The sequence below is a fragment of the Bolinopsis microptera genome, chromosome 4, assembly GCF_026151205.1.
Source record: "Bolinopsis microptera isolate Bmic1 chromosome 4, MBARI_Bmic_1.0, whole genome shotgun sequence".
Classification (NCBI taxonomy): Eukaryota; Metazoa; Ctenophora; class Tentaculata; order Lobata; family Bolinopsidae; genus Bolinopsis; species Bolinopsis microptera.
In genome coordinates, this window is record NC_087075.1 from 9957257 (window position 1) to 9973917 (window position 16661).

At 37.4% G+C, this 16661-nt stretch overlaps 2 protein-coding genes across 3 annotated transcripts in view; both read right to left on the reverse strand.

Annotated features, from left to right (window-relative positions):
* The window catches only part of LOC134814287 (uncharacterized), a 33243-nt gene extending 32525 nt beyond the window's left edge, over positions 1–718 (reverse strand). For both annotated transcript variants that reach the window (XM_063822380.1, XM_063822381.1), the window contains exon 1: positions 607–718. In XM_063822380.1, coding sequence (XP_063678450.1) covers positions 607–608 — 2 coding nt within the window. In that variant the 5' untranslated portion in view covers positions 609–718. The remainder of the gene's footprint in view (positions 1–606) is intronic.
* An 84-nt stretch (positions 719–802) lies between these two features.
* On the reverse strand, positions 803–16216 carry LOC134814285 (uncharacterized). The gene is made up of 19 exons (XM_063822371.1): positions 15798–16216; positions 14953–15035; positions 14584–14725; positions 13296–13454; positions 12554–12741; positions 12241–12405; positions 11878–12003; positions 10957–11045; positions 9918–10008; positions 9430–9494; positions 9054–9184; positions 8719–8824; positions 8217–8323; positions 7993–8063; positions 7293–7419; positions 4472–4611; positions 3485–3565; positions 3191–3317; positions 803–2232 (listed from the first exon to the last, which is right to left on the reverse strand). Exons 1-19 carry the CDS (start codon positions 15939–15941, stop codon positions 2098–2100), a joined length of 2277 nt encoding a protein of 758 aa, XP_063678441.1. The 5' UTR covers positions 15942–16216; the 3' UTR covers positions 803–2097.
* Between the last annotated feature and the right edge of the window lie 445 nt (positions 16217–16661).

Here is a 16661-nt window from a genome sequence, read left to right on the forward strand (position 1 = left end):
ATTGGGACCGTCTTCAACGGCTATCTCTGATGTCTCTACAGCGTCGCAGGGAGCGGTTCATTTTACTTCATATGTGGAAGATTTTCCATCACCATACCAGCAACGACATTAACGTGCAGTTTGTCTCCAGGCCACGTTTTGGAAACCTTGCAGTCATTCCATCTGCATGCAGACACAGCTCAGCTGCAAATCAGTCACTGTATGATAATTCATTTGCAGTCATAGGCCCAAAATTGTGGAATGCAATGCCTTACCATTTGAATTCCATCGGCGACCGAGAGCATTTCAAATCGCAGCTCACCCAGTTCATGCTATCTCTTCCGGATACACCGCCCATCAGGGGCTACACTCCTCAGAACTCAAACTCGCTGCTTTGCTGGAGGAATGACAGAGAGATCTCCTCTCTGTGGGGTGGTCACACAATGTGATGGCCCTGTTAAAGCTTAACGAATCTCAACATAGGTGACATAGGTAGGTAACAGTGTCACGACGGTGACAGTTCGGTTGTGATAAAACACCCATGAAACTATTTTATCATTCCAATTATCTTAAATTGATGTTGAGAAATATTCAAGTTAAAAGATGTGCGAAATTATAATTACTTACATGATTTTAAAAATAGATTCCTCTGAAGCAGACGATGTTATCCAATAGTGCAATGTCGAGGCATGATCTCACTATCACAAATAAATATAACTGTAAAGTGTGGACATTTAAAAGTCAGAATTAAATGTTGCCGAAACAATTTTTGAAGAAGTCAAGAAAACAGTGGCTTTTCTGTCATAACATATTCAAATAAAAACTTCACAGTGGCTTTTTCGAACAATAACTTAACATAAACTAAAAACAACTGCTGAAAATCCAACGAAATCTGAATTTAAAAACAGCATATTCCGATCATCTCGCGTACAATTACATGTTAAAAAGATGAAAAATCATTATATTTAGTAATTAGAGGATGATCTTATGATTACTTTAAATTGTGGGCAACAAGAAAAAACCACTTATTATGATGCGTAACTTAGCTCCATGATTGTTGAACATATTTATCCGCATGGACTGCATAACAATTACAAGTGTGACCTGTAGTAATTTATTAGTTTAACGTTAAGTAAGCCTCATGGACTTTTGGGCCACTTCGTCTTATGCAACAAATTATTTATTGAACGGAATCATCGCATTCGTGGATATTATCGCAAAAACATTACAAATGTATACAAATCATCGCCAAAACAGGTGATTCATAAGTTCCGTTAATATCACTAATTCTAAACATAAAATCAACCTCAAAACCAAACACACATCAACAAACTCTCCACCATTCTTCACAGTTTACAGCTAATAGTAATAACTAAAAGTTATAACGTGCAAAAAACAACTGCTCTCCCTATCATTCTGTTAAGTATGTTCACGGTGGAAGATTTCGAAAATAAGACTTATTCAGTTTTTTATTGATCTGCATGAAAAGCTAGCTCTGTGTATTTTAACAGACTGCTTGGTTCAATCTGTACGGGGGGCGGGGGCTCCTTTATTGATGCCGCCCTTAATCAGCAACTATTAGCTTTATATCTCACATAATCCGCATACAATTACGAAACTTAATCACGTTTGCAAAAAGTTTCTCATACGTAGACAAACTTTCGCCTTCTTTGTTTCAAAAATTTATTCAGTAAAAATCGTTTGAATCCAATTGTGCGACAAAAGAGATAAATTAACTATGATATGATCTATAATATATAACATAATAATATTATAAATACTAAAACAGCCTCAGAACCGCATAACACAGGGGTCTACGTGGTGACGTGAAGGAACACGCTGGAAATTTCCGATAATTCATCGAAATTTCCGGATTATTCTCCGCTCTGACTTACTCTTCTGCTATATTCAATATTCAGTGATTTAATGTGCTAGATTTAGGACAGGGTGGCTTGAATCCTTGAGCGGCTTCAGTCTAAATAACACGTCTTAAGCGGCTTTTCTTCAGTTAAGGTGGCTTGTCTGGGTGGCATCATATCTATCTCAACATTAACCAGAAGTTATCATTCTTACTAATCAGTAGTTATCTCAGATTCACTGATAGGTTATAATCCGTCATCAAACACATCTCGCATCTAAAGTTGCGTTATTAAGATTATTGTCCGTGTGATAAGAGTTGATAGCAGCTAGATTTCCGCAGAACACATCCCGTCTGTTCATGAGAAGGGAGTCAGCTTCACAACCTCGCATTATCTGGGAGAGAGGGGTGTTACTAGGTGTTACTGGGTGTTATTCATAGATGTTATTAGGTGTTATTAGGTGTTATTAGGTGTTATTAGGTGTTATTAGGTGTTATTAGGTGTTATTATGTGTTATTAGGCGTTACATATTATTAGTTGTTCCTTTTTATTTGAAAATTCAAATAATTATTATGTAAGAGAAATGAGAATCAAGCGTTACATTTCAGTCATGCAAAATTACAGTAACATCGCATTTTGATATAAAACTAATGGAAACAATGATATTGGGTTATATGTTGCAAACTGTGTAACCGGATGACAACTAACTAAACTAGAAAAATAAATTTTAATATATATAATAAAATAATTAATTCGGTTGAACCAATACATTGAGCTGCATTAAAGTTGAGGCCGTCAAACTAGGTGTTACTAGGTGTTACTAGATATTACTAGGTGTTACTAGGTGTAACTAGGTGTTACTAAATGTTACTAGCTGTTGCGCGGTGTTGTATCATGCTCGGTTTTACATGGCGAGAACAGTCAAATTCTGACCGAACTGAACATTATTGTTTTGGATTTGATTTCTGCAAACTGTTTCACTGCTTGCAAAGTTTATCATTTTGTGGGTTGGAAATTTGCTAAAAAACACATAGAAAAATAGAAGTTGCCAATTTAAAATAGCGGCGAGGTTGCGGCTTGAATGCGTAGAGAACTGCCAAAAAGTGTTGGTGTGCTTTGCAGTATCTAAATGAAATAGTTTTATCATATGGGGCAACTAGGTGTTACTAGGTGCTTCCAGGGGTAACTAGGTGTAACTAGGTGCTTCCAGGGGTAACTAGGTGTTACTAGGTGCTTCCAGGGGTAACTAGGTGTTACTAGGTGCTTCCAGGGGTAACTAGGAGTTACTAGGTGCTACCCGTGGTAACTAGGTGTTACTAGGTGTTACTAAGTGTTACTAGGTGACATTATACCTGATGTGTAATGGATTTAGGGACAGAGTGTCCCTGTTCTCTGATAGACCTACAAGTTCTGATCTCCTTGCTCGGCTCTGTCTGCACTAGCTCTTTAGAGTCAACACAGCTCTGGATCAACTTCCGTCTGAAATTTAGTTGGAAATTAACAATGTAATACTGTCTTTATCCCCGATGTTCTAAAGCCTCTTTCTAAATTTATCATAATGAGAATGCTATGAGCAAGAACATAATGATAGTCATTAATTAAAGAATGTTCATGTCTGAGAATATTTACAAAACAAAGAAACTCACTGGCTAAATAGTTGATGTCCGATAAAAACATCATTCTGACTGTTCTGAGAGATCGCCCCGCATGCTCCATTAATGTTAGACCTGGAGAGGGCATTATTTTTATAATTATTATGATATTGTCATTAAGATTTTAAACATTTTAGGATTGATGAAAAGAAATCAAAATCATAACCTTATTCTCATTTATTTCGGTTTGAGGAAATAGTCATGTTGCATAAGAAATAGAAATAATCAGGGTTGTAGGAAGCGGGGGGGGGGGGGGGGGGGGGGGGGCCAACTTTTTAATTTAGGTTTCTAAAAATTTTAGAGAAATAAATTGTTTTCCCGAAAATTTTCTAAGTCAAAAAACTACTTTTGTTCATGTTTCATGCTACCCTGATCATTCTGAGCCGAAAATATTTTTTTCGGTTTTCGAAGTTCGATATACGATTTTGGACTCGAGGGTTCCCCTTTGTAATGCGATCTCGAAAGGCAGGCCTGATCCCCTTCGCAATACGAGCTCGGCAGCGGAAGCTCTGCTTTCAGAGGTACGTATCGAGAATGACTCGGACCGAAGTAAAATTTTTTCAAAGTTTCTCTTGAAATTACTTTTGTTCATGTTTCATGCTACCCTGATCATTCTGAGCCGAAAATATATTTTTCGGTTTTTTGAAGACCGTACCTACATTCGGAAGGTTGTGGATGTGATACTAATTGGTTTCATATATTAATTATAGAAAAAGTGTCGCGGAAACGTGAAAAATCGCGATACCGCACATGTTGCAATTTCCTTTTGTCCTTACCCTCGAAATTCAGGCTTTGGCGCGAAGCGCCAAAAAATATTTTGAATTTGGCCCCCCCCCCCTACACCCCTGGAAATAAGGCATTAGTTTTATAATTGTGAGCAAGATTTTGGCAGTTGAGGATCGAGAAACAGATATCTACATTTTATTTGTATATTATTATCTTACTTTGATTTTATGAAAGTGTAACTAAGTTAATACTCACAGTTCATGCGCGTTTGTCCTGACAACTAGGTAGTTCTGGTTAGAGTACATTATCTGCAAATCCTCCAAAAGTAACGTCAGGGTTTTATCCTTCCTCGCAACTTTTACTTTGTCTCCAAACAGGCTGATTTCCGAGTTTACCTAAGTTGAAGGTTAGGATAAATGCTACAAAGTGTTACTTGGTGTTACTTGGTGTTAATAGGTGTTACCAGGTGTTACCAGGTGTTACCAGGTGACAGGTGTTACCAGTGGCGTAACGTTGCCTGTTGGCGCCCCCCTGCCGAAAAAAGCGCCCCCCTGTTGGCGCCCCCTCCCCTTTTGGTGCCCCTCCCTAAAATTAAACAAATTAGGTGATTTTAAAGAATACGCCGGTAAAATCTCTAAAAAAGTGTGTATCTAGAGCAAAACGCGCAGTTTTGCTAGTACTTTAGTTAAGTTTTCGAAATTGTCCCACATTCAAACGACGATTTGGCGCCCCCCTAAGACGGCGCCCCCCTGCACAGCGGGGTCAGCAGGGCCTTTCGTTACGCCACTGGGTGTTACTAGACTGATTTATGAGTTTACCTGAGTTCAATGTTACGGTAAACGGGTAAATGGTACAAAGTTACAAACGGGAGTACGGTGGAAGTTGCAAACCCCTCCCTTACTTCAAACCCCTGCCTAAGCTGGCTTACGTAATATCGTCAATTATCGGTGAAACTTCTAGAATTCAGCGCCAAATGGACTTCATGGAAACTTTAGATTTCGTTAATGCTTTTAATAAGTTTATTTTCTCAAGCATAGATAGTATTTTGGCCATGAAGATGTGCATTAAAGTTGATGCCACTTTTACCTTTATTATTTGCTGTAAGCTTTCTCTTCGTATAAATTCATTTGTAGTGTGGCTTTAAAAGCCATGTTTCTTAGCATGCGCGTCATCGTTGTTATTTTGGCGATCCTATTACTTGTTGAATGGTGCGAAGCAGCTAAGACAAGTAAACTCAAGGTCAAACAATCTAAAAAGAAGAAAGCAGGCAGTAAAAAGACCTCCAAAAAGAGCAAAGCAGGAAAGAAAAAGGAAATAACACTAAAAAGCCCGGCAGTCAGCGCAAAGAGTGTTCCATACGCCGCAGCTCCTGACACTGAATACTGGGAATCTGCCGGTTACAAGCGAGTCTGGACAGAGCAGGACAGCCCTGTTAACAACATTCACTTTAAAGCTGCTTACGATCACCTCCTTGAAACTATGACACTGGACAATTTACCTCTAACCGAGCTGACTGAGGTGGACATGTTCTTGAACAACACCAAGTTTCTGGAGTGGTTCATAGCCATGGACAGGATGGAGGAGCTGGCTGCTCCTAGTTTGGTGATTAGTCCAGATATCACCGGGTTTGACATTGAAAGTATCACGTGGGCAGCTCACGTTGACAGTTCTAGTAAGTGGTGTTACCTTATCGGAATTAATTTGGTCGGACTTTACGTTAGCACTGGACTCTAGAGGGCTTAGCGTCTAGCAATCACGTGATGTCTACACAAATTAAAGTATAGCTATCATGTACGTTCAAAGGAATTTTCGCCATCATAATTATGTCCGCCCAAAATTATGTCTGTCCACGTAATATCCTCCCAAGTAAGGTCCTTTAAAATATTTGATACCATCTGTTAATAGGTGTTGATATGTAAGAGAAGGCTCTTCAATTGCTATTGCTAGGTGTTACTACCTATTTTACTTCTATAAATTGTCCCAACAGGCGGAAGAGACCTGCCCCCTATCCTCAAGAATTACTGCACAGTACCTGACTGTTTGGAACGGGGTGTAAAGTTCAACTCGTGTAATGATCACGATTTCTGGGACCCCCACCCAGTATACCTGCCCACTGAGGTGTACACGGAACAGAGCTACACCCCGGCTGACACGTTATTAGACGACTTGCTCTCTAAGGTTGAGAGACACTCCCGCACATTCACGTTTGAGGACACAGTGAATATTTTGTGTGGAGATGGGTATGTGGGGTCCACAGAGAGCAGTCTGGATGCTGTGTTGGAGAAGTTGCTGGGGGAGGATGTGGAGGTGAGTTACTAGGTTTTACTAGGTGTATCAGGTGTTACTAGGTGTTACTAGGTGTTACTAGGTGTTGCTAGGTGATACGTGTTATAAGATCAGACATACTATAATTATAAAACCCTGACATCTGATAAAATGAATTCAGCTTCACTCTGAACCTCAACTATTAACGTCTCACTGTGTCCCTAACTAACAACTAACTAACAACTGCAGGTGTTCCTACAAGCTCCAGGACAGTATAGTAACTACCTGGCGGGGAGGCGACTGTTGGATCTTCACGAGATAAACAGTGCACAGTTACTGAGACGCGTGGTTCAGAACCTGTGTAAAGGAAAGGGTGGAGGAGCGGGAGCTGATAGTACAAAGGGAGGAGAACAGAAAGTGAGCGCTAAAAAGAAGAGCGGTAAGAAGCCTAAGGAAGCGGTGGTGATTAAGAACCTGAGTTAGGGACGAAGAAGACCCGAATGGAAGAGGATCCACATTAGGAAGATAAGATTTTGAAAAGATGGTTAACTATGTTAGAAATCTAACGAGAGTAAGATTATAGCGCATGATATGTATTACTGACTGAGCAGTTATTGTAAGGCATAAACCTTTTATTCATTTTTAAGTTGTTGAAGAATTTGGTAGACGATTATAAAATGCATGAGAGCACAGTTTGTTTAACGGTTTCAAGATCCTAGCAAAGATAAATTTAATATCCTAGCAAAGATAAGTTTAATTCCGTTTAATACGATGTAAAGTTACCAGAAGCTAAATATTTAACATTTCTAACCGGTAAGGAGACTATTTTATTTCCGTAGAAAATGTCGAACTCTAGAGATATCCTGACAAGATGCACTCTGTCAATGTATAGCTGTAACATTGTAATGCAGAACGGTCTTCCCTCGCACTTGGTAAATCTGAAAGTTGAAATGTTTAAATTAAGCTGAACAAGTTACGATGATTTGCTTTAGTAATTGACTGATTATTCAATAGAAAAGTGAGATGTCCACACGCATGAGTATTGAGAAGTCCAGTGTCTACACTATCAGTAACAAAACAGTAACAAAACAGTAACAAAACAGTAACAAAACAGTAACAAAACAGTAACAAAACAGTAACAAAACAGTAACAAAACAGTAACAAAACAGAAACAAAACAGAAACAAAACAGTAACAAAACAGTAACAAAACAGTAACAAAACAGTAACAAAACAGTAACAAAACAGTAGCAAAACAGTAACAAAACAGTAACAAAACAGTAACAAAACAGTAACAAAACAGTAACAAAACAGTAACAAAACAGTAACAAAACAGTAACAAAACAGTAACAAAACTGTAACAAAACAGTAACAAAACAGTAACAAAACTGTAACAAAACAGTAACAAAACAGTAACAAAACAGTAACAAAACAGTAACAAAACAGTAACAAAACAGTAACAAAACAGTAACAAAACAGTAACAAAACTGTAACAAAGAAATTTGATGATTACCTGACATAAAGATGGTATTGAGGCTTCCTGGAGTAATCACTTATTAGATCGTAGTAACAATCCGCCGACACCTTAAAAATTATCGTATTTAATATGAAATATAACAATATCATATATAATGTCAAGTGAAACAGTTCTTACATGGAGTATAAATAGTAAAAATGACAGAGAAAGAGAAAGCAAATTTGAAAATTTGCAGTGAGAAATCAAAGTAAAAATGTTACCTGAAAAACTGTATCGTCGTATTGTTTTATTCTCCCATTTCCCCAAACAGCACATGTTTTATAAGGACTACTTTTGATTGCAGCTGACTTCATTTCACAGTTAGCTTCTGCAGAGACAAAATTATTATAAAATGTTTTCTTGTGTTTGAGAAGTGAGAAAGAAACCCCCGTTTTTTTTCAAGACACAACCTTGAAGATTGTCATACGTATTGAACAATCAATATGTGAAACGTTTTAGAGAAAACCAGCAACATCCTAAGCGTAGTACAAGATCTAAACACACTGAGATAAAAATTAAACATAAAATTGATATAGCCCGTATCATATCGAAAATATATAGATGTGGACGATTCTGGTGGGGAAGTATGGTGTAAATTATAGTCCTGTCCTAGATCATGTGTCGACTTTAAGGTAAACAAATATGCTTCACTTCCCCACCTAAATCCACATCTATAGATACCAGGTATTATGTAAAATGGAACAGGAAATTAAAAGGTTTAACCTGGCGGGTATTGGTCAGGGAGGAGCTCTAAAAGAGGGTCTACCCCATTTTCACAAACATTTTCACCGACATCTTTTCTGAAGAACATTGGGCATTTCTTGTCTCCCTGAAACAGTTTCTAGATTGAAAAAAAAATCCAAAACTTGAACTCTATGCAATGCTTCTTTTTTACAAAAGCGTGATTATATCGATTCGATTTACCAATATTTTCGGATGGATCGAGTCTCAAGTCAAGTTTTAAGCCTTAAGTGAAATAGTCAAGTTTCAAAAGTTCATTCTTGCTGAGCGTGGTCTGTTTATTTCACTTTCACTTTCACTTTCACTTTCACTCTAACCTGTGGGTCAGTGCACCAACATTTGCCATCTGTCCGACACTGGAGAGGCTTGTAGTTCCCCCGATCATCACAACTAGGCATGTTACTCCTCTGCTTCAAGGCATACGTGTTTCTTTCCTTATAACACTCCCCTGAAATAGTGAAATGTGAGTGAAATATGAGTGATATAGTGAAATGTGAGCAAGACTCGGGTTATTTTGAGAAGATGCGGTAGGGGTTTTAAAATTACAGTGATGAGCATTAAATTATTATTCACTATGACGCAATTATTGTTCGCTATGACGCAATTTTCATCAAAATCCAGGAAAAGACCTCAGCCTGAATTATTAAGTTACAACCGTTGTGAGTGTTCCATAATACTTATCATGTCACTTACCGCATTCCTCAAGAAGATGACATACTCCGTCTGTATTTACAGGTCTATCACTAGGACACTCACATCTGAAAGGAAACAGTGTAGTAGTGGTGAATGATGTCAGATGAAATTGTAAAACTGCATAGCCCCAATACCTACCCAAGCTTTAGTTTTACTGCTACCTTAATATTGTGACCCTAGCTTCAACACCCTAGCTTCAACACCCTAGCTTCAACACCCTAGCTTCAACACCCTAGTTCACATAATATGTAATAGTCAAATCATAAACCAATCCTTTGACCCACATTTAAAGCGATAAGGGGAAAGAGTAAAGGGGAGCTATTTTTCTTGCTCAATTCTGTTCCCCTAAAGTAACAAGGTCTGAGTCAGAATGAGAGTTAATGTCTGGATCACCACGACTCGAGCAGGTGATGTGAAAGTGAAAGCGAATGCGAAAGCGAAAGAGAAAGTGAAAGTAAAAGTGAAAGTGGTCTCTAAAAGTAACAAACCTAGGAACACAGTCTGAGTCAGATTGGTATTGTTTTTTAGGATCCCCACAAGTCGGCTCTACCGGATTAGAACAGATGTTGAACACGGCTCCTGAGTGATAATGTTGTAAGTAGAAGTCATGTGGGACAAAATAATGTACTAAACTATATTAGAGATTATTATTAAAAGTAAACTATGTTAGAGATTTTAAACGTTGTCCAGCCCCAGAACCTAGTACCCAAATAAGAGTTCTCAGGTAAGAGGTTCAGGGACAGGACGTCGTGAATGGTTGGAAATAGGAGATATGTACAAAATAATGAATCTGATTGATTGTTTTAGTCACGTGATACAATTGGTTGTTTTACATCTGCTTGTGCAAGTAGCAACTAGCCATCAAGAATTACATTGTTGGTTTATTTTCGTTTATATGTTTCGAAATCTATAACTCGTGAAGTCTTTGTAATGATTTTTATTCATCCATGACCAAAAGTAAATTTATATATGGTTAAACGCAAAATAATCATATTAAGATCGGTTATAGTATAAAAATAATTGTTTTAAGATCGGTTAATATTGAATGCGAATCGCAAGTAATTTTTCGCAAATTTATTTCATGCCATAAACTAGGGCAGTAAACGACAAGCTAGCAAGATATTGGTGACTTAAGGTCTCATGTCTAAGTTTGTATGTGGTTGAAAATGCACAAATGCAGCCCTCTGATTGGTGCGTTTGTTTCACTGGCTGTGCTATGATTATCCGTTCTGAGTCAAATGGGATGATCGACAACTTTACCAAATAAGATCCAGTTAACAGGGTACCCAATAAGCCCAAATCCCAAAATGGCAACTTCACTCAGGTCATATTAAAATTGCACCCATGCGGGTGCAGTTTTAATATGACCTTTAATACGAAAACTTCACCCGAATCTCAGTAGATCAGATTCGGGTGAAATTTTCCTGCGTCATGAAATGACGTGCTATGATTGGCTGTTCTAAGTAACGTGATGTGATTCTAATTGGTTCTGAGTCAAATAAGGTGATTGGTCTACTGGTATTGTACCTTCAGGACATGAGAAGTCGCCGATTACTTGTCCTTTTAAACGTTCTGGGTGTCCACACTTTATCATATTCGGACTCAGCAAGTTGTTCCTGACACCAGGGATGGTTAAGTTGAAAATAAAAAAGATTGAGATTTTGACACTCAGTAAACAAGAAGTGTTGACTAAGCGAGTTGTTCCTGAAGCAAAGGGATGGTTAAGTTTTCGTTCAGTAACTTATTCCTGAAACAGAAAGGTGCTTCAATTTCAGCGTCCCATGTTGGTCCTGAAACAGAGAGATACTTGATACTTTGATGAGATTAAGCCAGACTGCTAGTGTTTTCTTGCTTGTTGCAGGTCTCCAGACTGGGAACTTGTCTATTAAAGGAATTCCTCAAGTTTCACGATAGCCAACAGTTGATGGTTTGTCTGGCATTTTTTCAAGAACCAAGGGATTATTTGCTTTAAAGTTGCTTGTTCAGATCCTGTTTGGTGCAGGTTCCTTTTGAAGTAAAGTTCCGCAGTTTAGCTGCTTAAGTGCTTAGACAGGGAAAGATCTGACAGCAAGAGATTGAAAGCGCTGAGAGTATGTTCTAACAGTAGGTGGGAAAATGTTTTGTTTAGTTCAGCAACTTGTTCTATTCCTTGAATAGAAAGATAGTTTAATTTTAGCAAAGACACTTGTTTTTTTTCTCGTTATAGAGGATGTTTCATAATTCTTGAGATTACCTTAAAAACCGAACGAAATGAATGTTTTTACTACTCATCCACTCATATCAGTAGATTATAGACGTGGGGGCTGGAGAGGTGTGGAATATATATTTGACACGTGACAGGAGTAAATCAATCAGCTTCCACTATTCACCAATATAACCCCAGAATCACTGTCACGAGTGCCCAAAAATACGCCTCACCCCCCAGTGGCTACTTCTAGATCTATTAACCTGGTGGATGCGAGGTAGTCAGTGAGTCTGAAGAGAAAGACAGGAGAGCAATATAGGTTATCGTTCTTGTAGATCCCCACTGAAGTTCTTCTTCCAGATATCTGTGTCAACAGGTCCAGAGGTAATCTGAGGAAATGTTCATTAATCAATCAGAACAACGCGATATTGTCACGCGATATTGTTAAGAACCAATTAAAACCCTCTATATGTTGCGTGGTAAGAACCAACCAATCAAGACACGGTATCATCATTCATCATAAAGAACCAATCAGAACCCGTTATATGTTGCGTGGTAAGAACCGATCAATCAAGACACGGTATCATCATCAAGAACCAATCAGAAAGCGGAGCTAATTTACCCACGTCTGAAACTCGTTGTGACTGAGGTCCAGTAATTTAAGTCTCTGGGGGGCTCTCAGCATAAAACTCTGATATTCTGGGTAGAAGGAGAGGATATTGTTGTTGCTGATGTTCAGGGATTCTAGCTGCCAGGAGTATCCAAACTCTGTCGTTCTCATGTTCATCAAACTGAAGTTAACAATTTTGTGTGAAGAAAAAAAATTTTGACCCAAACGTTCGGGAATCGATCTTTTTCACCAGAAATCTAGTTAAACTACTTAATATTCAGTCACAAACTCATCACAAAATTATGCAACTTTACGTGGCCATTAATTACTTGTTTCCGGAAAGGTCAACTATTCGTAATTTGTGGTTCTTCCTAAACAGTCCCTTCTCTGGCAGCGCACTAATCCGACTGTTTCTAGCGGTGAATATCTCTAAATGTTTACAGTTCACCATCTCATCACCACGGAAACTCCACAGTTCTAATCTGTTCTCGTCTAGATGCAGTGTTCTTAGTTCTACCTGGAGGAGAATCAGGGGTTAGGGGCAGTTGTTGAGATTCTAGTTGTAGAAAATTCTGGATTTTATGGTGCACATTCAGGCGCTAGGGGTGCGCTAGAGGTGGACTAAGGGTACGTTAGGGGTGCAAATTTGGACATCTGTTGTCTTTCACACGACCCTACACTTTGTGAAATATAATATAAAATACAAGTGTGCGGTGCATGAGTGTATAAAAATGCCTATGAATATATTCGAACGTTGTCGAATCTCTATAATTGTCTAAAAAATGAAAATTTGTATAATATGTGAATATCTAAGAATGTTTATGATATTTGTGAAAGTCTTATAATTAAAAGAACAATCTTGAACAGTAGAATAATTGGAAAAACTGCAAAAAGCCGCGATAACTGATAATGCACTAATGTTCCAAACAGATTGTTTTGGAATCTTCTAGAACGGGCACAGAGTGAAATGAGGACATATCCGCACTTGTTAACCATTTACTAAACAGGTTGAGAAAGAGGTTTTGGTCACATTATTAAAGAATTTTCGGGAAAGTTCTAGAATGTACTAACCAGATTAAGAAAGAGGTTCTGATGTTCCTCTTCTTCAAGAGAGATACCCGTGTCTGAGAGATCGAGAGTCTTAAGAGAAGTTAACGTGTCGAATATACCAAAATCTAGATACAACCGGGAGTTATGCTGTAGTGTTAGTTCCTCTAGCTTCTCCATACCCTGAAGTTAGAAAAGTTATAGTAATATTAAAGGTTATTAAATTGAATTAATAATTAACAACAAATGTTAATGAATAAACAGTGATGTTCTGATAAGCGTTATTTGACCTTTGATATAAAATTGGATGTCAGTAATGATGGTATTCAGTCGCAGCTTCGTCGACTGAATACCATCTGAATACCAGATAAGCGAGTGTGGAATCTTAAGATTGATGGTAGTCACGTAGACATGAAAACGACGTAACTCGAGGCGACCTGCTTGTGAGTAGACTATAGTTTCGGCTTTTTACGGCCATCCACAGTGAAATCTTCGCAATTCTTTGACGGGGAAATTTTCGTGGAAAGCCATCAGATTACTGGCTAGCACCTCAGAATCTGCAGTATCCACCACATAGTATTGACCTCGTACACCCCTTGTATTATTCTTTGTAAGGAGAGTACGAGGTATTTTATGACAGTGAACACTAAGGAGGAGTCTCGTACAAGCTCCACTATTAAATTGAAGTGGTAAGAAGAACCCAAGATCCTTAATTTCACTCTCACAGTCTCACTGGAGCAACATCCCGGTTTGGTCCCTTTCTCTTATCTTTATTAGTATATATATATGTTTATTTTTGATTTATACCTTTTTACCGGGCCAGCCCGATTATCTTGCTATAAACCATTTAAATTTTAGATCGAATAAAATCAAACGTTTTCATGTTTCTAATTAAAGTAATCTGACGTTCTTCCTGAATAATATCCATGGATAATTGATATGTACCACGTACACACTTTACGAAGAGCGTGGTGATCGAATCCGTAAAATTTAATTTGTCTTAATACAGCTAAAAATTGATAAAGTTATTTTTATACCATAAATGAATCAATACTAAATTTAGAAACAAGGACGTGCTTGAATTAATATGATACAATCTAAGAATAAATAAGTCATGCCTAGAATAAAATTTAGCCTTATTTTTCAGAGTTAGTATAAAACTTAGTATACAAATTAGCCTTAGAGTTTCAGAGTTTTTAGATAAACCTACTGTAAGACAACCCTTCAAGTTTCAGACTCTTTGATTAAAGGTTTTTTATAATTTTACTCCTGGAGTTTCAGAGTTTTAAAATTAAACATACTCTAATTTTACCCTGAAGGTGGATCCGGGAAGGTAGCCCAGTTGGTTCCCATGGAGATGCAGCTTCTTTAATCGGGGAGCATGGAAGTGTGGTCCCCAAAGCATGTAGATATCGTTATTATTTAGATTAAGTTCCATAAGATCTCTCAAGTCTCTAGGAAAAGAAGTCAGGGTTAGTTGGTTTATGGAGTATTGGTGTAGAGGTTCCGTACATTTTATTCGAAAATTGGTGGAGCTTTATGTCATATCTAGAACAAAACATAGGTGGGAAAAAAAAGTAATTACCCATTATGCTAACTACAAAATAGATATAAAATCAAATAAAAAATCACCAATTAATTAATTAATTCATAATTATTTATTCATTAACGTAATAATTACCCGTTGAGATATGCTATAGAATCTGAGAGTCTGTTATTTGACAGATCTAAGTGGGTAACATTCTTTGGTAAATTCTCTGGTATCTGAGGGGGGTTTTGTTTAATAATCACCACAAACCTTCATCACTTAGTCAAACAGAGACTACCCTGAACAACTCTTTAAGCTTTATCGGATGTGCTACTTGAACTGGATGTATTTCGGTAAATCACAAGGGCTATCACTAACCAGTAAAATACCAATAATAACGGTTATATAATTATATTATGATCCAATTATTATAGCTTTGCTACTCGAGTAGTTGTGGAACTTATTTTTTATTTATTCAGGTTTCATCTCTGAGAATATGCCGCGTTTTTTATTTTTATGTGATTTTTTGAGACAATGTTTTGGTTTATTGGGTATTAGGTATGAAGAGTTTGTATATTATTATATTTTCGTAAACGGTCATTAGAACCACCGGCACCGCCCGGATCCAAAACGAAAATCAAACTAAAAATCTGGTGTTGTAATAGCCTGTTGAATGCCGCTCATATCATTAGACATATTATCTCCATTACAAATTAAAAACACTTTTCAGTTGTCAGTCTCCGGTCACCAAAAATTTTCATTTTCGACGAAATTAAACGAATTTAATCCACTTCTCATAATGACCTATTGAAATTTGGATTTTGGGGTCAGAAGCAAATCCCTTCTCATGGATACAATGTAATAATGACAAGTTGCTCGAAAGGGAACAAATTAGACAATGACATGTTTGCATTACAATGCAGACAGGTCAACAATATCCTGCATTGAAATTATATTCCAAGTGACTGAAACTAAAAACTTAATGACTTTCCACGAACCTGAGATAAGTTTCTGAATGAGCAGTCAACCCAGAGGAGTGTCCCAAAGTCTTTACAATTACAAGGTTTACAATCACATTTAGTAAAGTGTGTTTCCACTAGAACAGTCAGGAGTAGAATTAGTAGGCAGTGTAGTGAGAACATAGCTGAAGGTAATTTATAAAAGTTTGATAGTAAAGAGGAGAAATGTTTGAGCAAATATCATCAAAGATGCAAAATTAACTTGCTCCAGTTTCAGATTATTTCAGTTTCGAACCATTTAAATTAGAAGAGAATTTGATTTTTGACGATAAATTGTCCGGTAAAGTATGATTAATGCATGTTGGATAAAAAAGGGGAATTGCTAAAACAATAAAAAATAGATCGAAATCAAAAATACAATAAAGAGACTCGGGCTCCAAAATTAGAGGAACAAGTAGACGAGACAAGATTAAAGTCTTGATCATAGTTTTGATGAAGGAGCAAAGAAGACAATAAAGTTTTGGACTCTACTCAAGTTCACCTCGTACCCTGCATTTTGTCGAATGATTTTAGCTTAATTTTACTGATTCATCATCTGAAACACAGGCATGTGATATGCAGTGTCCGATCAGAGAGGTGTGTTACTATTGTCGGGCCACCCAGTTAGGGAGCTTTATAAACTAATCCACGATTATTTAATCATGAGTGCAGAGATATGAAGTTTAGTAATATAAACTTATAAAGTACTGTAAAACGCACTGCATCATCTTTAAGTTTAACTGCGTAAACGTTCCGTTAATTCAAAGGGACATAAAACGTCTGGGACAAAACTTTATTATAATCTAAATCATGAAATCCAGATGAAGTTCGTCTAAACAGCTAGGTTTAACAACTGATTGAATG